General features: G+C 50.5%; 1 protein-coding gene across 1 annotated transcript; it reads right to left on the bottom strand.

Moving 5' to 3' along the window:
• Positions 1 to 7,631: 7,631 nt before the first annotated feature.
• Positions 7,632 to 9,276, bottom strand: BHLHA9 (basic helix-loop-helix family member a9). The gene has a single exon (XM_022595967.3). The coding sequence runs from the start codon at positions 8,553 to 8,555 to the stop codon at positions 7,632 to 7,634; it is 924 nt and encodes a 307-aa protein (XP_022451675.2). The 5' UTR covers positions 8,556 to 9,276.
• Between the last annotated feature and the right edge of the window lie 9,068 nt (positions 9,277 to 18,344).

The following is an 18,344-nucleotide window of genomic DNA, read 5'->3' as shown; positions in this document are numbered from 1 at the left end:
TCCAGAGGGACCTCAGCGCACCATTCCTCAGCCCAGACTCAGGGCCTACAGGTCAGGGGCAGATGTGTCACCCAGGAGAGCAAGGGCCAGCTGGGGGCTGGGAGGGTCAGCCTCTCCGGACCAGCTGAGTTCAGAGGCTCAGGCCAGCCTACTGCCCCATGGAGCTCCGGGAAGCTGGAGCCTTGAGCTCCATTCAAGTTTGAGGCCAACTTTGCCGATGCTGCTGACAGCACAGATGGGCGGGGAAGCAACAGAAAGCAGCTCCAAGAGCAGAGAGAAGACTGCTGTTCTCCGGAGTGAGGCTTAGACTAAGTCAGGGAGGGTGTGTGTGTGTGTGTGTGTACATCACCCAGCCTCCCTCCCTCCCTGCCCTCCTCAGAGATGCTTTTCAATTCCTCTCTCCCCAGAGAACCGCCCAGCAGCATTCTGCCTCTGCCCCAGCCCAGCCCAGGGGGACTTGGGCCAGCCTCTGGCTTCCACTACTGACCCAGGACCTGCTCTTCTGGGTGGGGGCTCTGGATGGGGAAGAAAGACAGAGTGGGTCCAAATGGGTGTGTCTTCAACTGTCACAGGAGACTGAGCCCTCTGCTGCTCCTCTACTGGGGCAGGCTCCCGCTTCTCCTATCTGTTGGGAAACGCTGGCCCCTGGGCCTACTGCATCCCACCTCGACCCTGACCTCCAACGCCCAGAGGCATCCAGGCCAGATCCTGGCTCCTAGCTCCGGGGGGGCTACTACTAGTGTGGCCCCTGGATTCTGCCTGGACCCTCTGAATGGGTGTATGAGCAGCTCGCCAAGGGGTGGGGCAGAGGGGCCATTAGGGAGGGGTGTTGGCCCCATCTCATGGCCATTAGAGCTTTTCTAAGGTGCTTTTAAAAAGCCAGCAAAGGGGCTTCCCTGGTGGCGCAGTGGCTGGGAGTCCACCTGCTGATGTGGGGGACGCAGGTTCGTGCCCCGGTCCGGGAGGATCCCACGTGCCGCGGAGCGGCTGGGCCTGCACATCCGGAGCCTGTGCTCCGCAGCATGAGAGGCCACAGCAGTGAGAGGCCTGCGTACCGCAAAAAAAAAAAAAAAAAAGCCAGCAAAGATCCTGTTTCAGGAGCTCCTTAGCGCAGATGCCGACTTGAAGGGCATGGGTTCTGGCTGCCTGTCCTCTGTCTCTTTGTTCTCTCATGTCTCCTCCCTCCGTTTCTGCCACCTTCTCTATTGTCTGCATCTCTTTCTACGTCCCCGATCTCTCTCCTTACATTGTTTTATAAGGTGACCTAGAACAACCAGGGTGTGTGTGTGTGTGTCTGTGTGTGGTTTGGAAGAGGGCATAGGTCATGGGGGTTGGGGGTGGGAAGTTAGAGGTGAGAAGGGGTCTCAGGGGTTGTGGCGTTCAAATCCTTTGATATCACAGATTAGAAAAGCAAGGCCCAGAGTCATCTCAAGCTGTATCCCAATCAGATATCAATCCCTGGTCCAAGTCCAGGGGCTGGTTTGGAGCAAGATGAGCCATTTTAGTGGAAAGAATTATCTTTGGGTTGTGTATCAAGCTGGCTTCAGAAATGCTGCTTCCAACAAGGGCCGTGACAAGGCAAAGGAGGCAGAGAGTGTGACAGGCAGGGAGTAGAGAGCTGGCCACAAAGGGATGGGAGGAGGGCTCCCCCAGGCCAGGGATGGGGCAGAGGGAGTGAGCTGGGCTCTTGTGCCCAGGAACTTCCAATTTTATTTATTTATTTTTTAACATCTTTATTGGAGTATAACTGCTTTACAATGGTGTGTTAGTTTCTGCTTTATAACAAAGTGAATCAGCTATACATATACATATATCCCCATATTTCCTCCCTCTTGCATCTCCCTCCCACCCTCCCTATCCCACCCCTCTAGGTGGTCACAAAGCACCGAGCTGATCTCCCCGTGCTATGCGGCTGCTTCCCACTAGCTATCTATTTTACATTTGGTAGTGTATATATGTCCATGCCACTCTCTCACTTCGAGAGAGTGGCTAATGCCATTTTAAATAAGAGACCTCCTGCAGAGGGTGGCGGGTTGGGTGCCTGAGAACCCTGGACTCTAAGTCCATGTCCAGCTTAGACAGGATTCCATGTTACAACCTGGGAGCTGATTCTTGGGGTGAAGGACTCAGGCCCTGTGGACCTACCGCTGCCCAGCCCAATTCCATAGCCTCTAGCCAAATGTGACTACCAATCGCCTGAAATGTGGCTCATCCACACTGAGATGTGCTGTAAGTATAAAACATATACTAGATTTCAAACATTTAGTACGAGAAAAAAGAATAAAATATCTCATTAATACACTGTATATAGATCGCATATTGAAATGATAATATTTTGGATATATTGGGCTACATAAATCATTATTAAAATTAATGTCACCTGTGTCCTTTCTTTAATATGGCTGCTAGAGAATTTAAAACGTGGCTTGCATTATATTTCTATTGGGCAGCACTGGCCTGGAGGACAGAAGGAACCTGACATAAAGGGATTTTTTGACTTAATAAAAACTCGAAGAGAAAAGAAAAAGCCAAGAAGTCCTCAGGGTGGCCCAGGGCAGCGAGGTTACCAGGTATGCTGGGGTTCAGGGACTTGGGAGCCGCGTTTGCTCTGTCTGCTGTGAGATCCTCGGCTTGTGGTGCCATCTAGTGGCCGAGTGGTGGTGAGGGAAAGGACCAGAAGTGGGAGCGGAAACCAGGGGGAGGGGCAGAGGCGAGGACCAGGAGCCCCGGGATTGGGCTCCGGGGCTGGTGAGCCCAACCCAGCCAGCTGCGCCTCCTCTGGCCCGGTCCGGCCCGCGCCTGCAGGTGCGGCCTCCCCACTCCCCCACAACTCCTCGTCGATGGAGGCCCACGGGCCACGTTCATCATGCAAAGTGGGTTTGGCCTGCACAGTGCTGGCTCAACAGTGTTTTTAAAAAATCCATTTCACAGACTTTTGACATGAAGATCTGGGAACGCTGGGCCCATTTTCTGCAGAGCAGCAAGCAGCTGGGCCCGCTGCAGCCTTTAGAAGGGAGGGCGCTGAGCTCCGACTCCGACTCCGCCCTCACACCGCCCGCGGGCCTCAGGTGGCGGCCTGCGCTGTGAGCGCCTGCAGCTACACAGGTGTATCGGCCTTTCTGTTCTGCTGCAGGCTGGCCTCGCTGTTCTCTAGTGTGGATGCAGGGAACTGAAGAAAGTCACTCCCCTCTCTGTGCCCCCTCCCTGATGGGCTGTGACGTCTTGGAGCGGGCAGGTGTGACCCCAGCTCCCTCGCCCAGGGCCTGACTTGCAGTGATGGCTGCCTGGATGAACCAGAGGAAGATGAAGACGCCAATAAAATGCCCAGGGTGTGTCCACACCGACGCTAAGTCCACCTCTGCATGTCCCACCCTTGGTACACCCCGGGTGTGAAGGATGGTGAGGTGTAAACAGTGGAGTGGAAAGTGGACAGGGAAGCAAACCTCAGAAGGGTAGGTAAGTACGAGCTTAATCCAAGGAGAAGAGGTAAAAAGTCCCCCTATGTCTGTACCCATGGCCTTTTTTGTTCAGCCGTGCGGAGCTTAATTCCCCGACCACGGATCGAATCCGTGCCCCCTGCAGTGGAAGCGTGGAGTCCTAACCACTGGACTGCCAGGGAATTCCCCCCAAGGCCCTTTTTATCCCCAGCATCGCCTTGGGTGTCAGGAAACCATATGGGGCTGACAAGGCAGGAGTAATTAAGAAAACTCCACTTCTCACTGAGGCCTGCCTGGGCCCAGCTCCACTGCTCCAGGCAGCCTTCTGGTGTCTGCACACACATACACACATACGTGCAAAGTGTGAGCAAAACTTGATGTGGTCATGCACCCATCAGCAAGCACCCCAGTTTCACATCCAGTGAGGTGGGGTCCCTCCAAAGGAATCCTTGCTGTCTGTGCTCAAAACATTTCCCTACTCCTCTTTGGAAGGTGCCCTAAGGAAACAAAACTTGCACCTTTTAAAAACAATTATCAAGAACCTAATGGAGGGACTTCCCAGGCAGTCCAGTGGTTAAGACTTCGCCTTCCCAGAAATAGAGACACAGATGTAGAGAACAAACATATGGACGCCAAGAGGGGAAAGTGTGTGTGGTGGTGGTGGGATGAATTGGGAGATTGGGATTGACATATATACACTAATATGTATAAAATGGATAACTAATAAGAACCTAATGTATTAAAAAGTTAAATTACAAACAAAATAAAGATTAAAAAAAAAAAGACCTTGCCTTCCAATGCAGGTGAGGGTTCGATCCCTGGACGGGGAGCTAAGATCCCACATGCCTGGTGGCCAAAAAAACCAAAACATAAAACAGGAGCAATATTGTAACAAATTCAATAAAGACTTTAAAGATGGTTCACATCAAAAAAAATCTTTACAAAAAGAAAAAAAAAAACCCTAATGGACACTAACCCTGTTACATCCTCCCAAATTCTCTCAAGGTCTGTTCCTGCACCTACCTGCTTGTCCACACTTACGATCAGCAAGCACAGGCCAGTCTGTGATCCGCTCCCCGAACTCACCATAACTGGCATCCTGTTACAACACTAGAGAATGCTTTGCCCGTGCCTCTATGGTTGGGCATCTGTGTTGTTTCAAAATCTTTCATCGATAGGTACAGTGCCGATGGGACTGCCTTTTTGCAAATTTGTTTTTGCTTTTGGATTACTCCCTTGGGGTATTTTTACTGCGATTTTGCCAAATTGTTCTCTACCAAAAAGGGAACAGACACACAGTACAAGTAGAAATCTGTAAATGTGCCCTTTTCTCCATATCCCTGACAACACTGGGTCTCACGATTATTTACTTTGCTGGCATGTCTCATCCATTATGCTGTAAAGCTGCTAAAAGTGCTGTAAATTGTTATTATTTTCTGCCCTTTCAAAGTGAACCCTCTCTCTGCTTTGAACACTATTTGAGGGATCTGTTGGGATTAACCTTATAGATACATAATTTCTGTCTTTAGGTATCAGTCGTTCATATCTTTTGGCCATAACTTTTAGCAGCTCTCTCTTATATGTGTTTTCTCTTTCCAGAACTTTCCTTTTTATATTCATTCAGTGCCTCTCCTTGTATTATTTTTCTCAATATTTGAAGAAACCTATGTGGCCTTGGTTGATAACTTCCATTTCTTTAACAATCACAGATTTATCTTCTTTCCACAGCAAATCAGTTATCTTGGAGAACGGATATGGTCTTAGGAAGCAGATTAAAAAACTCAAGCAAGAGTTCCAGAAAACCTGGAAGGCACATAATTAAAGGTATTCTGGCCTAGCATCCCCTAAAGAATCAGGGAGAGGACGGGGTACCTGTTAGGTCAATACATACACATATGCACACACACACATTCACAGATCTACACATCTCTGTAAGCATGCACAAAATGTGTACATGTTAAAAAACCTGAGAATGCCAGGCAAATACTTATCATCTTGGAAACATGCAGACGTGTGCACTCAAACAAATAGCCCTGATGAAACAATGTTAATAACTAACGTGTTGGGGGCTTTAGTTTATAAAACACCTTCCCATGCATTCTCTCCTCATAACAACCCTGTGAATAGAACTTGTCTTAATAGCTTCCATGCAGTGAGTGCCTTGTGGGCCAGGCACTGTGCTAAGTGCCTTAAATGCATTCTCTCCTTTAGTCTGCACAACAGTCTATGATGTAAGTACTTATTTCAGCCCATTGCAGGGATGGAAGTACCTAGGCTCAAAGCCCTGGGGGCGCCCTCGACGGTGGTTTCTTTCCATCCTGGAACTTTGGAAAGCAGGACTTGATGGTCATTTTATTATGTTTCCAGAGAATAGAAACCTGAGGCTGAAGCAAGGTGGAAGCATTGTCCAGGCTGGTCTGTCATAAAATTATAATATGCAAACAGTACTAAGTTGTGGAACACCTTCTCATTGCCAGAAACCGTACCTTAGAATGAATGTTAATGCTCACAGCCACCCTGAGGTGGAATCGTCTGTGTCAGAGGTGAGGCACTAGAGGCTTCGAGAGGTTAAGTGGTCACACATGTAGTAAGTGGCAGAACAGAGATTGGCTCCCAGGCTGGTCTGGCTCTTTCCTTTCCGCTCTTAGACTGTGACACTGCCTCTCCCTTATAGGGCAGGCTCAGCGGGCAGGCCTGGGGCCAGAGTCCCACATTTTGCTCCTAGCTAGGCCCCAAGACCCCTCTGCCCCAGAGTCAAAGCCTTCCCGTGATCTGTATATACCTGCCCTGTGAAATTTGGAGGCCTGAGGCCTGTGGACCTGATGCCAAGTGTGCCAGCCAGTGTCTCACTTGCAGAAAGCAAAGACACCTGTAATCAGGACGGTGAGCCTCATCTCAGCTGTTCTGGGGACACTTCACTCCTCCCTGGGTGACTATAGGCATCTCTCCAGCTTCTGTGGGGTCCCTCATTCTGAGCTGTATAACTCCCCCCACCCCAAGCTGGCAAGAGCCCAGCGCTCCAAGGAGACCAGAAAGCCCTCAGGCCTCCCCTGGCACACCTGGGTCCTCACCCCAGCAAGCAGCACCTGCAACACCAGCCGGGTCAGCCCAAGTGAGACCGGACACGAGCCCGGAGTGCTCACCTTAGATGCAGAGCAGCTCTCCAGACTTCTCTGGGGGCTGGCTGTCCCGCCCACTTCCTCAGCAGCCTTGGCCCGAAGCCCACCTTCCTGGATTCCAAGTCTGCCCCTCATCACAGAGGCCCTGGCTGCACTGGCCCACTCTTCCCTGGGAGCTCCATCCGCCCATAGCTTGGGGTACAGGCAGGACTTACCCCCCCAATCCTTGGCCCTGGCCTCAGCTTCCTTCCCTGAGACTGGCCCAGACTCCGCCCTCATTGCCACCATCTCTGTGGCTCACTGCAGACAGCAGCTCTGCCGGGGGGCCAGAGAGGAGGCTGACCACATCCTTAGCCTCCCAGTCCCGCCTCCTGTCTCCAGATAATGTCTTCTCCCACAGTGCCCCTCACAATGCTCCGTCACACCTGGCGTCTCACCAGGAACCAATGTCTTCAAGTACCTACCTGTGGGCCTCACTCAGGCCAGGGCCCAACATTCCAGCGTGAGCCTCCAGGCCTCAAGCCCCTCAGGCCTTCTTGCCACCCTGGGCTACTGGGCCCAAAAGAGTCCTGGTAGCAGACAGAGACCATAGCTTCTCCTTTTTATTTAGCTGCTCCTGGTGGCCTCTCCCAGATCACAGACTTGGGGCATCAGCACAGGCAGGGGGAGGGGACCACTGTGCCGTCAGACCACACCAGCTGCCACCCACGCTCCCACATACCATCACCCCCCTGTCCAAAAGTCCCCATTCTCCTAACAAACAGCAGGACTTAGAGGCACAGGGATGCAAAAGTCACTTTCCAAGAAGAGTTCATCGAGTCCAAAGGTAAGAACCCAGCAGGATCCTGCTCCTTTTGGAGCTGCCAACCCTGGCTGGGATTGGGGGGGGTTAAGGGGTGCAGCCCCAGGCTCCAGAGTTCCTTCCCACTGGCAAATCGCCTCCTTTCCCCCTCTGGCCTCAGCCCATTCAGCTATGCCCAGGATGATTTTATAATCTTCCCTTCTGTAGTCATCAGGTCATTGGCTCCTCCCAGGCCGGCCTTCCTCCAGGCCCGCGGGTGCTCTCGGTGCCGGGTCAGGTGTGCTGGTAGCCCAGCCCGGGGCCCGCTCGCAGGTGGCCCCGCGGCCAGGCAGAGGGAGCCCCGAGACTTCGGCGCCAGCTTCCCGCGGAGGCCTGGGCCACGCCCCGCGCCTCGGCCACCGCCCTGGCCTGTCCCAGGGGCGTGTGCAGGAAGCACGAGGCGCAGCGCGGCGCGAAGGGCCCGGCGGGCGGCGGCGCAGGCTGCGGCGGTCTGCAGCCCGCGTCCGCCGCGTCCCCAGCGCGCGCGGCCTGGCCGTAGCACTCCAGGTGCCCGCAGGGCCAGCGGGGCGCGGGGCTGGCGCGCAGCACGAGGGAGAGCGCCGAGATGCGGTGGATGGCCCTGCGCAGCGTGGCGATCTTGGAGAGCCTCTTGCCGCCCAGGTCGTGCCGCAGCGCGCGGCGCAGCGCGTTGAAGGCCTCGTTGTAGTCCAGGATGCGCTTGCGCTCTCGCACGTTGGCCGCCATGCGCCGCGCTTTCGACCGCACCGGCCGGCTGCGCTTTCTGCTGCCCACCACCTCCTCTGCCTCGCCCAGGTCGCGGGGACTGCTGTTCTCTCTCAGCACCCCAAAATCCCTCCCGGCCTCCAGGCAAGAGCTCCCCAAGTCCTGGGCAGAGCCTTCGTCCCCCTTCAGGCCCCTGAGGCCTGGTCCCGGCGCGCCTCGGTGCATGGCCTTCTCCCGGGCCTTGGCGCCCCAGCTCCGGCTCCGGCTCACAAGCCTGACAGCCCACCTTCTGAGCGTTGACTCCTGCAGTCTGGACACTCCCGGGACAGGCCCTCTCTGGCTGGGCTTTATGGCACCACGTGGCTCTCCGCCCTCCCCATCCATCCATCTCCCTCCTCCTGCTTTATTACCTGCCTCCAGGTAGGTTGGTGAGGGAGGAACCCAGAGGAAGGAAGCAAGGAAGGGAGGACGCATGCAGATTCTTGTAGGAAGGGATCAGATGGGCAGCCGGGCCACGCCCAGGGCAGTGCTCCAGCCGCGGGGAGAGGTTGCCCTGCCTCACTCCAGGGCCTCTCTGCGGTGGCTGGGTTCCACCTTCTTCCTCCCGACCCCAAAAAGAGTGCCACATTTGGCCTCCGGGCAGGAAAGCTGATAGGTGCACAGAAGGGCCCCAGTTTTGTAGTTGAGTGTGTTTAAAGAACCTTGAAAGTTTTGTCAAGTCGTGTGGGCAACCACGGGGCTGTCACAGAGGAAAGCATGACTGTTCCAGCGGGACCGATAAGGGAGGGGCAGATCAGCTACAGCAGAGGGCCCTGCAGATAAGATGGACCGGGAACTTCTGGCTTTCTCAGCTCCCAGAGCGAGGCTGGCTGTGATTCTGAGCTTGGGCTGGACCTCGTATCTCTCTTTAGCTCCCTCTTCTGCGGGCAGAGCTGGGCTGAGTGCTGACTCAGATGATGATGGCGATTGTCTGGTGGCCCCCTGGCTCCCCTTGCGGTACCCATCAGGGCATCTTTTGGAGTCCAGAGTCCTTGAGCAGCTCAAGACACAGCACTGTGGGGAGGTGGAAGGGTAAGCTGGGACGAAGTGAGAGAGTGGCATGGACATATATACACTACCAAACGTCAAATAGCTAGCTAGTGGGAGGCAGCCGCATAGCACAGGGAGATCAGCTCGGTGCTTTGTGACCACCTAGAGGGGTGGGATAGGGAGGGTGGGAGGGAGGGAGACGCAAGAGGGAAGAGATATGAGGACATATGTATATGTATAACTGATTCACTTTGTTATAAAGCAGAAACTAACACACCATTGTAAAGCAGTTACACTCCAATAAAGATGTTAAAAACAAAACAAAAAAAAGACACAGCACTGCCATGTTATGAACTCAGTGAACCCACTCACCACCCCCCACCCCAGGGATTTTTAATTTTACACGGGGTATCAGAAAAAGAATAACGCTTAGTCCTAGAGAAAGACTCCCCCCGCAATGGAATTTCAGGCATCCACAAGTAAGTTGTATGGAGCACCAAGGTCAGTATCATTCCCAGCCACAATCCAAATGCCTCCAAAATGCCAAGACTGTGTGATCAGCTGGGATGGATATGGAGTTCACATCCATCTCACCGAACAGCAGACTAACGACCCCATTACTTCAAACTATGAATTGCTCTATGGAGAAAAAGAATAGGGCTGTTCTTCTGTTTTATTTTCTGCCTTGCCTACTAGACTGTAAGCACCCTAAGGACATTGTATTTCTAGGGCTCTATTCCCCAAATCTGCAGTGTCTGTGAAATTTAAAAGTGAATGAAAGCAGCTACAGCTGGATGTTTTCACCTCTCAAGCTGTTTCCCGCTGTCCCTAGAAACCACAGACACACAATCATACAGAAATGCAGGCCTCAAGCAGGATTCTACCCTGAGCCTGAGCCTCACAGCAATCCTATAGGGAAGGCTCTATTTTTATAATACCCATTTTACAGACTGGAAACTTGAGACTGAGAGAGTTAGGTAATCTGCCCCAAGTCAGAGGGCTGAGCTGTTGCTGAGCCAGGATTTCAAATCAGGTAGCGTGGCTCCTATTTGAAGACCTAACCCCTCTGTGCTGGGCCTGCGTTCTGGGCTCAGTGAGCACTTCTCCACCCCCAACGCAGACAGCCTCCACCGACCACCTGTAGGTAATAGAGGCCTTGCATCTGCCCTTTGAAACAACAGTCATCGAGATAGTCAAATAGTTTCAACTGCGTTTGAAAATAAAAAGAGCTTGGCTGCTGTAGAGAAGACTGGGGAGGGGGTGGGGTGGGGTGGGGTGGGGTGGGGTGGGGTGGGGGGAAGGAGGGTCCTCCAAATGAAGACAGACAAGCAGGAAAAATATAGAGAATCTGCGCTGGAAGCTAGGAGCAGTCCGAAGCAGCCCAACTGCCTGCCTCCTGGGACTGAGATTCGCTACCTGGGATTTCCTTGGCTAATTCTAACTCTGTCCCCAGCTGAACTGACGGCTGCTGGACCCCAGGGGGAGCATCAGAGAGCAGAAGTGACAGGCCAGTGCCCACTTGCCAACCTGACCCTCCACTGCAGGTAAGCCAGGGCCCTGTAAGCCAGGAGTAGTCTGAGGGGACTCGGGATCAGCCTGCAGCCACCTGCATGCACGTGTTGGAAAGGCCTTAGGCCTCTGCCTGCTGGAGATGTGGATTGAGTTCAGTGGCCTGCAGTGGGTCACCAGCCTCGGCTGCTGGCCAACATTGCCTCTGTGAAGCCAGCCCCGAACCCTCCCCTTCTGTGCTTTACCTTAGCATGCAGCAGATCATATTATACTTCTTTTCCCATGTATTTATGTCTTTTTTTAAAAATTGAAGTGTAGTTGATTTACAGTGTTGTGTTAGGTGTACAGCACAGTGATTCAGATATATATATGTATGCATATATATATATATATAAGAATATATATATATATTCTTTTCAGATTCTTTTATAGCTTATTACAAAATATTGAGTATAGTTCCCTGTGCTATACAGTAGGTCCTTGTTGGTTATCTACATATCGTATTCAATACTTTTATGTTCATGCTGGATCCACATCCAGGTCGCTTCTATATTCCCAGTACCTAGCACAGTGCCTGGTACACAGTAGATGCAAGGAGATATTTGATGAATATTGAATAAATGGTGCCATCCCTGATACTAAGATATTCACGAGGACTTCCCTGGTGGCGCAGTGGTTAAGAATCTGCCTGTCAATGCAGGGGACATGGGTTCGAGCCCTGGTCTGGGAAGATCCCACATGCCACGGAGCAACTAAGCCCATGCGCCACAACTACTGAGCCTGCGCTCTAGAGCCCACGAGCCACAACTACTGAGCCCGTGCGCCACAGCTACTAAAGCCCACCCTCCTAGAGTCTGTGCTCTGCAACAAGAGAAGCCACCACAATGAGAAGCCCGTGCACCGCAATGAAGAGTAGCCCCTGTTCGCCACTACTAGAGAAAGCCCACGTGCAGCAACGAAGACCCAACTCAGTCAAAAAAAAAAAAAGAAAAACAGATATTCACGAAACTCTGGAAACTTCACGCTGGTCTGATCAAACAAGCTCTATATTCAAATCTGGTAAACAGTTATTGAACATGTACTAAATACCAGGCCCAGTGCTATAGGCTGTCACGTGTGTTGACAGCCATGAACACGTATATTAAGTATATAGAAGCTCCATGGGACTTCCCTGGCAGTCCAGTGGTTAGGACTCTGCGCTTCCACTGCAGGGGTCATGGGTTCAATCCCTGGTCGGGGAACTAAGATCCCACATGCCATGTGGCGTGGCAAAAAAAAAAAAAGTATATAGCTCCATATTAAAATAGAAGGAAGTAAACCTTGCAGCCAAAAAGAAATGCCATAGAATTCCCCATCCCCCCAGTCACCTGGGGGGAATTTGATAATTGCCAAAGCTGTATTCACCCATATGGTTGTAGTGGCAGCAGAAGTACATTGTAACTTCTCAGGCCCCACCCCAGATCTATTGAATTCAAACTTCTGAGTTAAGAGCAAAGTGGTTCAGATGTTCAGAAATACATATATATATGTTCTTCCAGAATCTAACCCAATCTAAATTTTACCTTGCTTAAGAATGACTGTTCAGGATTGTACACATAATGACTTATTTAAGGTTAATTTAAGTCTTATTCAAAGATAATTTTGAGTACACACAATTTTCTTCTTGCACATTAACTTGAGAACTTCCCCACCTATACTTGGATGGAGGAAAAAATACTCATGGCAATAGACACCTCTGGGGCTCAAATGTAACAATATAGTCGTAGAATATCAGCAAGGAAAGAAAACGAGGTTGAACCACAGATTTCTCTGCTGGCCCCCGACCATGAACCCTCAAATCGATATGAAAAGGAGGTCAGTGAAAGTAAAGACAATGTCCCAAGGGCGCAAGTTCCCTGATGCTGGGAGCAGGCCTGCCGTCCCATCCCTTCCCTAAAACAATTCTGGCTTTTCCTTCCCGTGTGTCCTACTTCTCCAGGCCGGCTCCTCCGCCCTTCCCCGCACACGTCAGGAAATGACCCTCGGCTCCAAGTTAATAATTCTGAGGCCACACTCTCCTGACAAATGGCCGGGGCTCCCAGAGAGAAGCGCCCCGCCCCACTCGGCCCCCTTCCCACGAATCCCTGGAATCCGAGGGGACCCGTGTGATCCCCGGCTGCGACCCCCGGGGCGTGCAGCTCGCGGGGGCCTCGAGCGGAGTTGGGCCGACTTCAAAGGCCAGCGGCGGGGCAGGCATTTCCGCGGCATCTGCAGCGGCGGCCCGTCCCTCCCGCCGCGCTGCTGGAATCCGCCCCCGCGGGGAGCGCCTCTTCTCCCGGCCGGGCCGCCAGGAGGCGGGCGCAGGGAGGAGGGGCCGCGCTCGTGATTTAGGGCCGGGAGATTCCGCTGACGGCCGCGAAGGTACCTATTACCTCTCGGCGGGGCTTGGATTTCAGAAATTCCTGCTCTTCCCCGGGAAGTTCCGGCGTCGCTCCCCCGAGGGAAGACAGAACTCCCACCTTGGAGAGAAAGCCGGGATCCAGGGACGGGCCTTCCGGGGAAACCGAGTCCAGGGCGTCCTGAGAACCCCGTCATCTCCGGAGAGCTGGCCTCCAGAAAGGCCCACAGCCTCCCTTCTCTCCCAGACCGGGATCCTCAGCGTTCAACTTAGAGAGAAACTTGGCGTGGGGGAAATGTGGAATCTGGCAGTTCTGGGCTCAGTTTCAGGCTCTGTGCCTTCATTCAACAAAAATGTGATGACTGCTTCCTGTTCTAGTTACTGGTGCAGAGTAGTGAATTAAACAGGCAAAAAGCTGGCCTCACAGAAGTCACATTCAAGTGCAGAGAGCAAATAATAAGGAAAATAAGTAATTTATGTAGTAAATAAGTACTATTAGAATGTATTAGAAAGTGATAAATGGTACAGAAAAGATAAAATCAGAAAAGATAGAAAGTGGAGAATGTGGGGGTGGGAGGGGTCAGGGAAAGCCCACCTGAGAAGGTGACATCTGAGTAAGGACTTGAATGAGACAAGGTATTTTTGTGGCTACCTTGAGGAAGAGCTTCCAGGCAGCAGGAACAGCATGTGCAAAGGCCCTGAGGCAAGAGCGTGTCTAAAAGTTCCAGGGGCAGCAAGGTGGCCAGTGGGGCTGGGGCAGAGCAAGAGGTGAGCTCCAGCTGGTGACATGGTTGCACAGTCTACTGCAATATCTTGCACTTTTACTTGGCAAGAGATGGGAAGCCATTAAATAATTTATTCCATCCCCTCACTTCATGAGTCTTAAATACAAAAGAAAACCCATTAGCTTTCTCTTTCTCTGACTGCTGGATGAGTATTCCATAAGCCATCATAGTATGATGAGGAAAATACAGTAAATTGGCCAAACCATGATATGAGAAAGCAGGGGGTGATGGGAGATGAAGCTGGGGGTTTACTAGGCATCATGCCCAAAAGCTTGGATTTCATCCTGTAGATAACTGGGTACCACAAAAGGATATTAAGTTAAGGAATGACACAGTCATGTTTGGATGGTAGCTAGAGATCCTTCGAACAGTGTGGAGAAGGGATCTAAGGCAGACTCCAGTTAAGATACTGTAAAGATCCAGGTGAGAGCCGAGTGCCCTGAGTTATGCAGGTGGTTGTGAGAGAAGTGGGCTGGAGTCCACACCTGTTTGGAAAGTAGAACTGGCACATGGGGGTGGCCAGCTGGAGGTAGCACATGATGCAAAGGAAAGTGTTACCATCTCCATATCCTCCTTCAAGAATCTGAGGCCTGAGATTTCTGGGCAGCCCCTAGTGATGGGCTCTCTGAAATGCAGAGTCCAACTCTGGATGTGGGAGGAGGCTCAGGAAGGACAGAGAGTTGATGGCATTCTGGTCACTTCTTCCCAGGGGCTGGGAGACCTGGGGCACGTGGGGTTTGCAGTGAATGTTTTTTTGTTGTCATTGTTGTTTGCTCTGCAGCATTTTAATAGTCTGTCTGTCTAGGGGAGGGACACCTCCATGGTGGGGCTCTGGGTGGGAAAGACTCCTGGCAGCTAGGACAGACAGGAGTCTAGGTACTTGAATCCTTGACTTGAATATGGAGCAGGTGTCCCAGAGAAACAGGCTCTTGGGGAGAAATTGCCTGTACTGGGCCAGTAGCCTCCAGTGTCCTGTGGGGGCATCCTCAGGAGGTTACTGGCTGGGCTGTGGTTCCAGCCACCCAGTTTCCTATAATTCTAATGAGTTTCCCAAGCTTAATCCCATTAAATTTTCTACTGATCCTGTGAGCTATCTCAGAGCTGCCCAGCAACTTCCTCTTCCTCTTAAGTGAACCAAGTTGGGTTTTGTTGTTTATGACCAAATTCCTGACAATCTAGAGCAGAGAGTAAGTAACTGCCCTGTTGCTGCTCTTACTCCCAAATCAATCCCTGTACCTACCCTACCATTTACCAGCTTTGAGACCTGGGGCAGGTAACTTAACCTCTCTGAGCCTCAGTTTCCTCAGCTCTAAAATGGATTGGTAACTGCCTCACAACTGGAAGGCCCTTGGTGCAATGCCTGGCACATAGTTGGCACTTCATAATATTTAGTTATTGTGTTATTTTTATCCTGTTTCTGGCAGACTTACTCAGCATCCCAGGGGTACTTTCTTCCAAGCTTATGTAATACCCCTTTCCCCTGCCCCTACTCCCAGCCCACAAAGTAACATCGCTCAGTCAGGTATCTCCTGACTGCTTGCTCCTTCTTGGTCTAAAGCTAGAATATTTCTTGGACCTTCCCCTACACTCACCTCTGCTGTGCCTATAACAGTGAACAACAGAGGGGATGTTTGGGCTCTGGAATAAGACCATCATTTATTAACTGTATAACCTTGGGTAAAATGCTTAATTAACCTCTCTGAGCCTCAGTTTCCTTATCTGTGAAATGGGGATATGCAATAATACTGCTTCATCAGATTAGTTGCAAGGATTAAATAAAACAGCATGCTATGCTCTCATAAGAGGTCCTGGCTCCTCTGAGGTGCTCTAACTTTCTCACCCTCCTGCGGCTCTGCTCCCTTCCCCAGGCAGCCTGGCACTGCAGCTGTAAATCATCCAGAAGCCAAGAGCACCCTCCTCCCTCCCACCCCAGTACCAAACTCCTCATCACCTCCACCCACTAATGACCTGGTGATTGGCTTCTCATTAAATCAATGACAAAGAGGCCTCTGTGCTTTTAGCTGGGGTCTAATCAGCCATAGATCTGCCCCAGGGTCAGTCAGGGGTGAAGGAGGAATTCTGGTTCCTGGGGCCTGGCTTGGCGTTGATGGAGGGCTCTGTCTTCCTGTCTCCTGGGAGAGGCAACCACTGGCCTGAACTGGAATTCTCGGGACAGGGTCCTGCTATTGTGGGGAGGAGAAACAGGGCTTCTACTCAGTGCCCAGGAGACTGAGAGCCATGTGTGGTCTGCCTTCCTGAGATGCAATTTTCTCATCTGTCAAGTGGGAATAATAAATGATAATACCTACCTCGTGGGGTTGGTGTGAAAATAGACATAAATAAATCAAATGTACATTTCTAAAACTTTGTAGTTGTCAACAGATGGTAGCCATTATCATTGTTGTTGTGATTGCTTTCATTATTATTGGATTTTTATTTTAATTTTTATTGGAAACCAAATGCCAATTTTCCCACCTCCATTTGGTGACTAGTTTATTCTGTCTCCAATGATTCGTAATGCCACATCTCTATGATGCCACCTCCAGCCATCTCTGTTTAATGCCTGTCTGATCTGGCAATCCCTTGGCCTCATTGCTCATTTTCATAATTTTCTTGAGTATTCTTGGCTCTTTACACTTCCATGGGAATTTTAGAACCCCTTTGTTTAATTTAATCATCCATATGATTATTCTTCTGTGATTCTTTTCATATCTCTTCTATGTATATTTCTTTCTCAAGGTGGCTTCCCTCATGGTGGCAAAATGGCTGCAGGAGTTCTAGGAATCACATACATACTCCATCATGCACAAAAGGGGAAGAGACTTACCCAGGTAGGCCACTTCTCAAACCCTGACCCATAGAAACTGTGAAGTAATAAATGCTCATTGTTGTTTTAAGCCAATATGTTTTGAGGTAATTTGTTACATAGCAATAGATAATGAATACAGCAGTTATACCATTTCCCAGACTTGCCTGCAGTTGACTGAGTTCTCCTCTTAATATGAGCGGAAGTGATGTGTGTCACTGCCAGGCCTGTCCATGATAACTTCCCATATGCAGCCTCCACACTCCTTCCCCTTCCTCCTGTATCAAAGACCTAGGGCAGCCATGGGAGCCACAAGCTAAAGATGATAGAGCCAAAAGGTGGAAGGAGCCAGGCCCTTCATCGCCTGGAGGAGAGCTGCCCAAGAAAACTGCCTGACCGGGAACACCCACAGTGAATGATTCCACAAGTGAGAAATAAACTTTTATGTTAAAGCCCTTGAGATTTGGGGATTTATCTCCTACAGCATTTAATATCATCATTTTTTAAAGGTTTTTTTTTTTTTTGATGTGGACCATTTTTAAAGTCTTTATTGAATTTGTTACAATATTGCTTCTGTTTTATGTTTTGGTTTTTTGGCCATGAGGCATGTGGGATCTTAGCTCCCAGACCAGGTATCAAACCCGCACCCCCTGCATTGGAAGGCAAAGTCTTAACCACTGGACCACCAGGGAAGTCCCTAATACCTTCTTTTAAAAAAAACTTTTTTGTTTTTGGCTGCATAGGGTCTTTGTTGCTGTGTGTGGGCTTTCTCTAGTTGTGGTGAGCGGCGGCTACTCTTCGTTGCAGTGCGCGGGCTTCTCATTGCGGTGGCTTCTCTTGTTGCGGAGTGCCGGCTCTAGGCGTGTGGGCTTCAGTAGTTGTGGCTCGCGGGCTCTAGAGCACAGGCTCAGTAGTTGTGGCGCATGGGCTTAGGTGCTCTATGGCATGTGGGATCTTCCCGGACTAGGGATCGAACCCATGTCCCCTGCGTTGGCAGGTGGATTCTTAACCACAGCACCACCAGGGAAGTCCCCCTAATATCATCTTAATTAATACACTTTTCATATAGCATTTTACAGATCTTTTTTTTAATACAATCAATGTTCATTTAAATGTGCTCATATATTTACTAATTTCTTTGCTCTTCATTACTTCCTGCATCTCAGACATTCCATGTGGAATCTTTTTTTTTTTCCCTGCCTGAATTATGTCCTTCAGAATTTCCTCCAGTGAAAACCCACGAGTGATGACTTGCCTTTATTTCTCCTGTACAAGTCTTGTCGGTTCTGCTTTTTAGAGTCACTTTGAAACTGTGATGTTGTCTTCTTACTTTCATTACTATGGATGAGATGTCAGCTTCAGAGTAACTGTTGCTCCTTTGACGGTAATTTCTTTTCCAGATTGGTTTTGAAATCTTTTCATTGTTTTTGATTCCTGATATTTCACTATGACACATTTAAGTGTGTGGGTTTAAAAAATATATATATCTTCTAGGATTTGTTGGGCTTCTTGAATTTGTGGTTTGATACTTCTCAGATTGGTAAATTTCCTCACACTTTGTCTTTTCAAATATTTCTTCTGTTGCACGTTCTTTTTTCTTTTCTTATGGTTCTTCAATCACATAGGATAGACTTTCTCACCGTCTCCTTCACATCTATTCTCACTTTTGCTTTAGTCTACAGATACTTTTTAAAGCCATTTCCATAAGCTTCAGTTTAATTTGATCCTCCTAACTCCTTGTGACGTAGGTAGGGCAG

This window comes from Delphinapterus leucas, chromosome 19 (genome assembly GCF_059928025.1).
Source record: "Delphinapterus leucas isolate spDelLeu-1000000601 "Yukka" chromosome 19, BTC_Dleu_Yukka2, whole genome shotgun sequence".
Lineage (NCBI taxonomy): Eukaryota > Metazoa > Chordata > Mammalia > Artiodactyla > Monodontidae > Delphinapterus > Delphinapterus leucas.
This window is presented reverse-complemented; position numbering and strand designations above follow the sequence as displayed.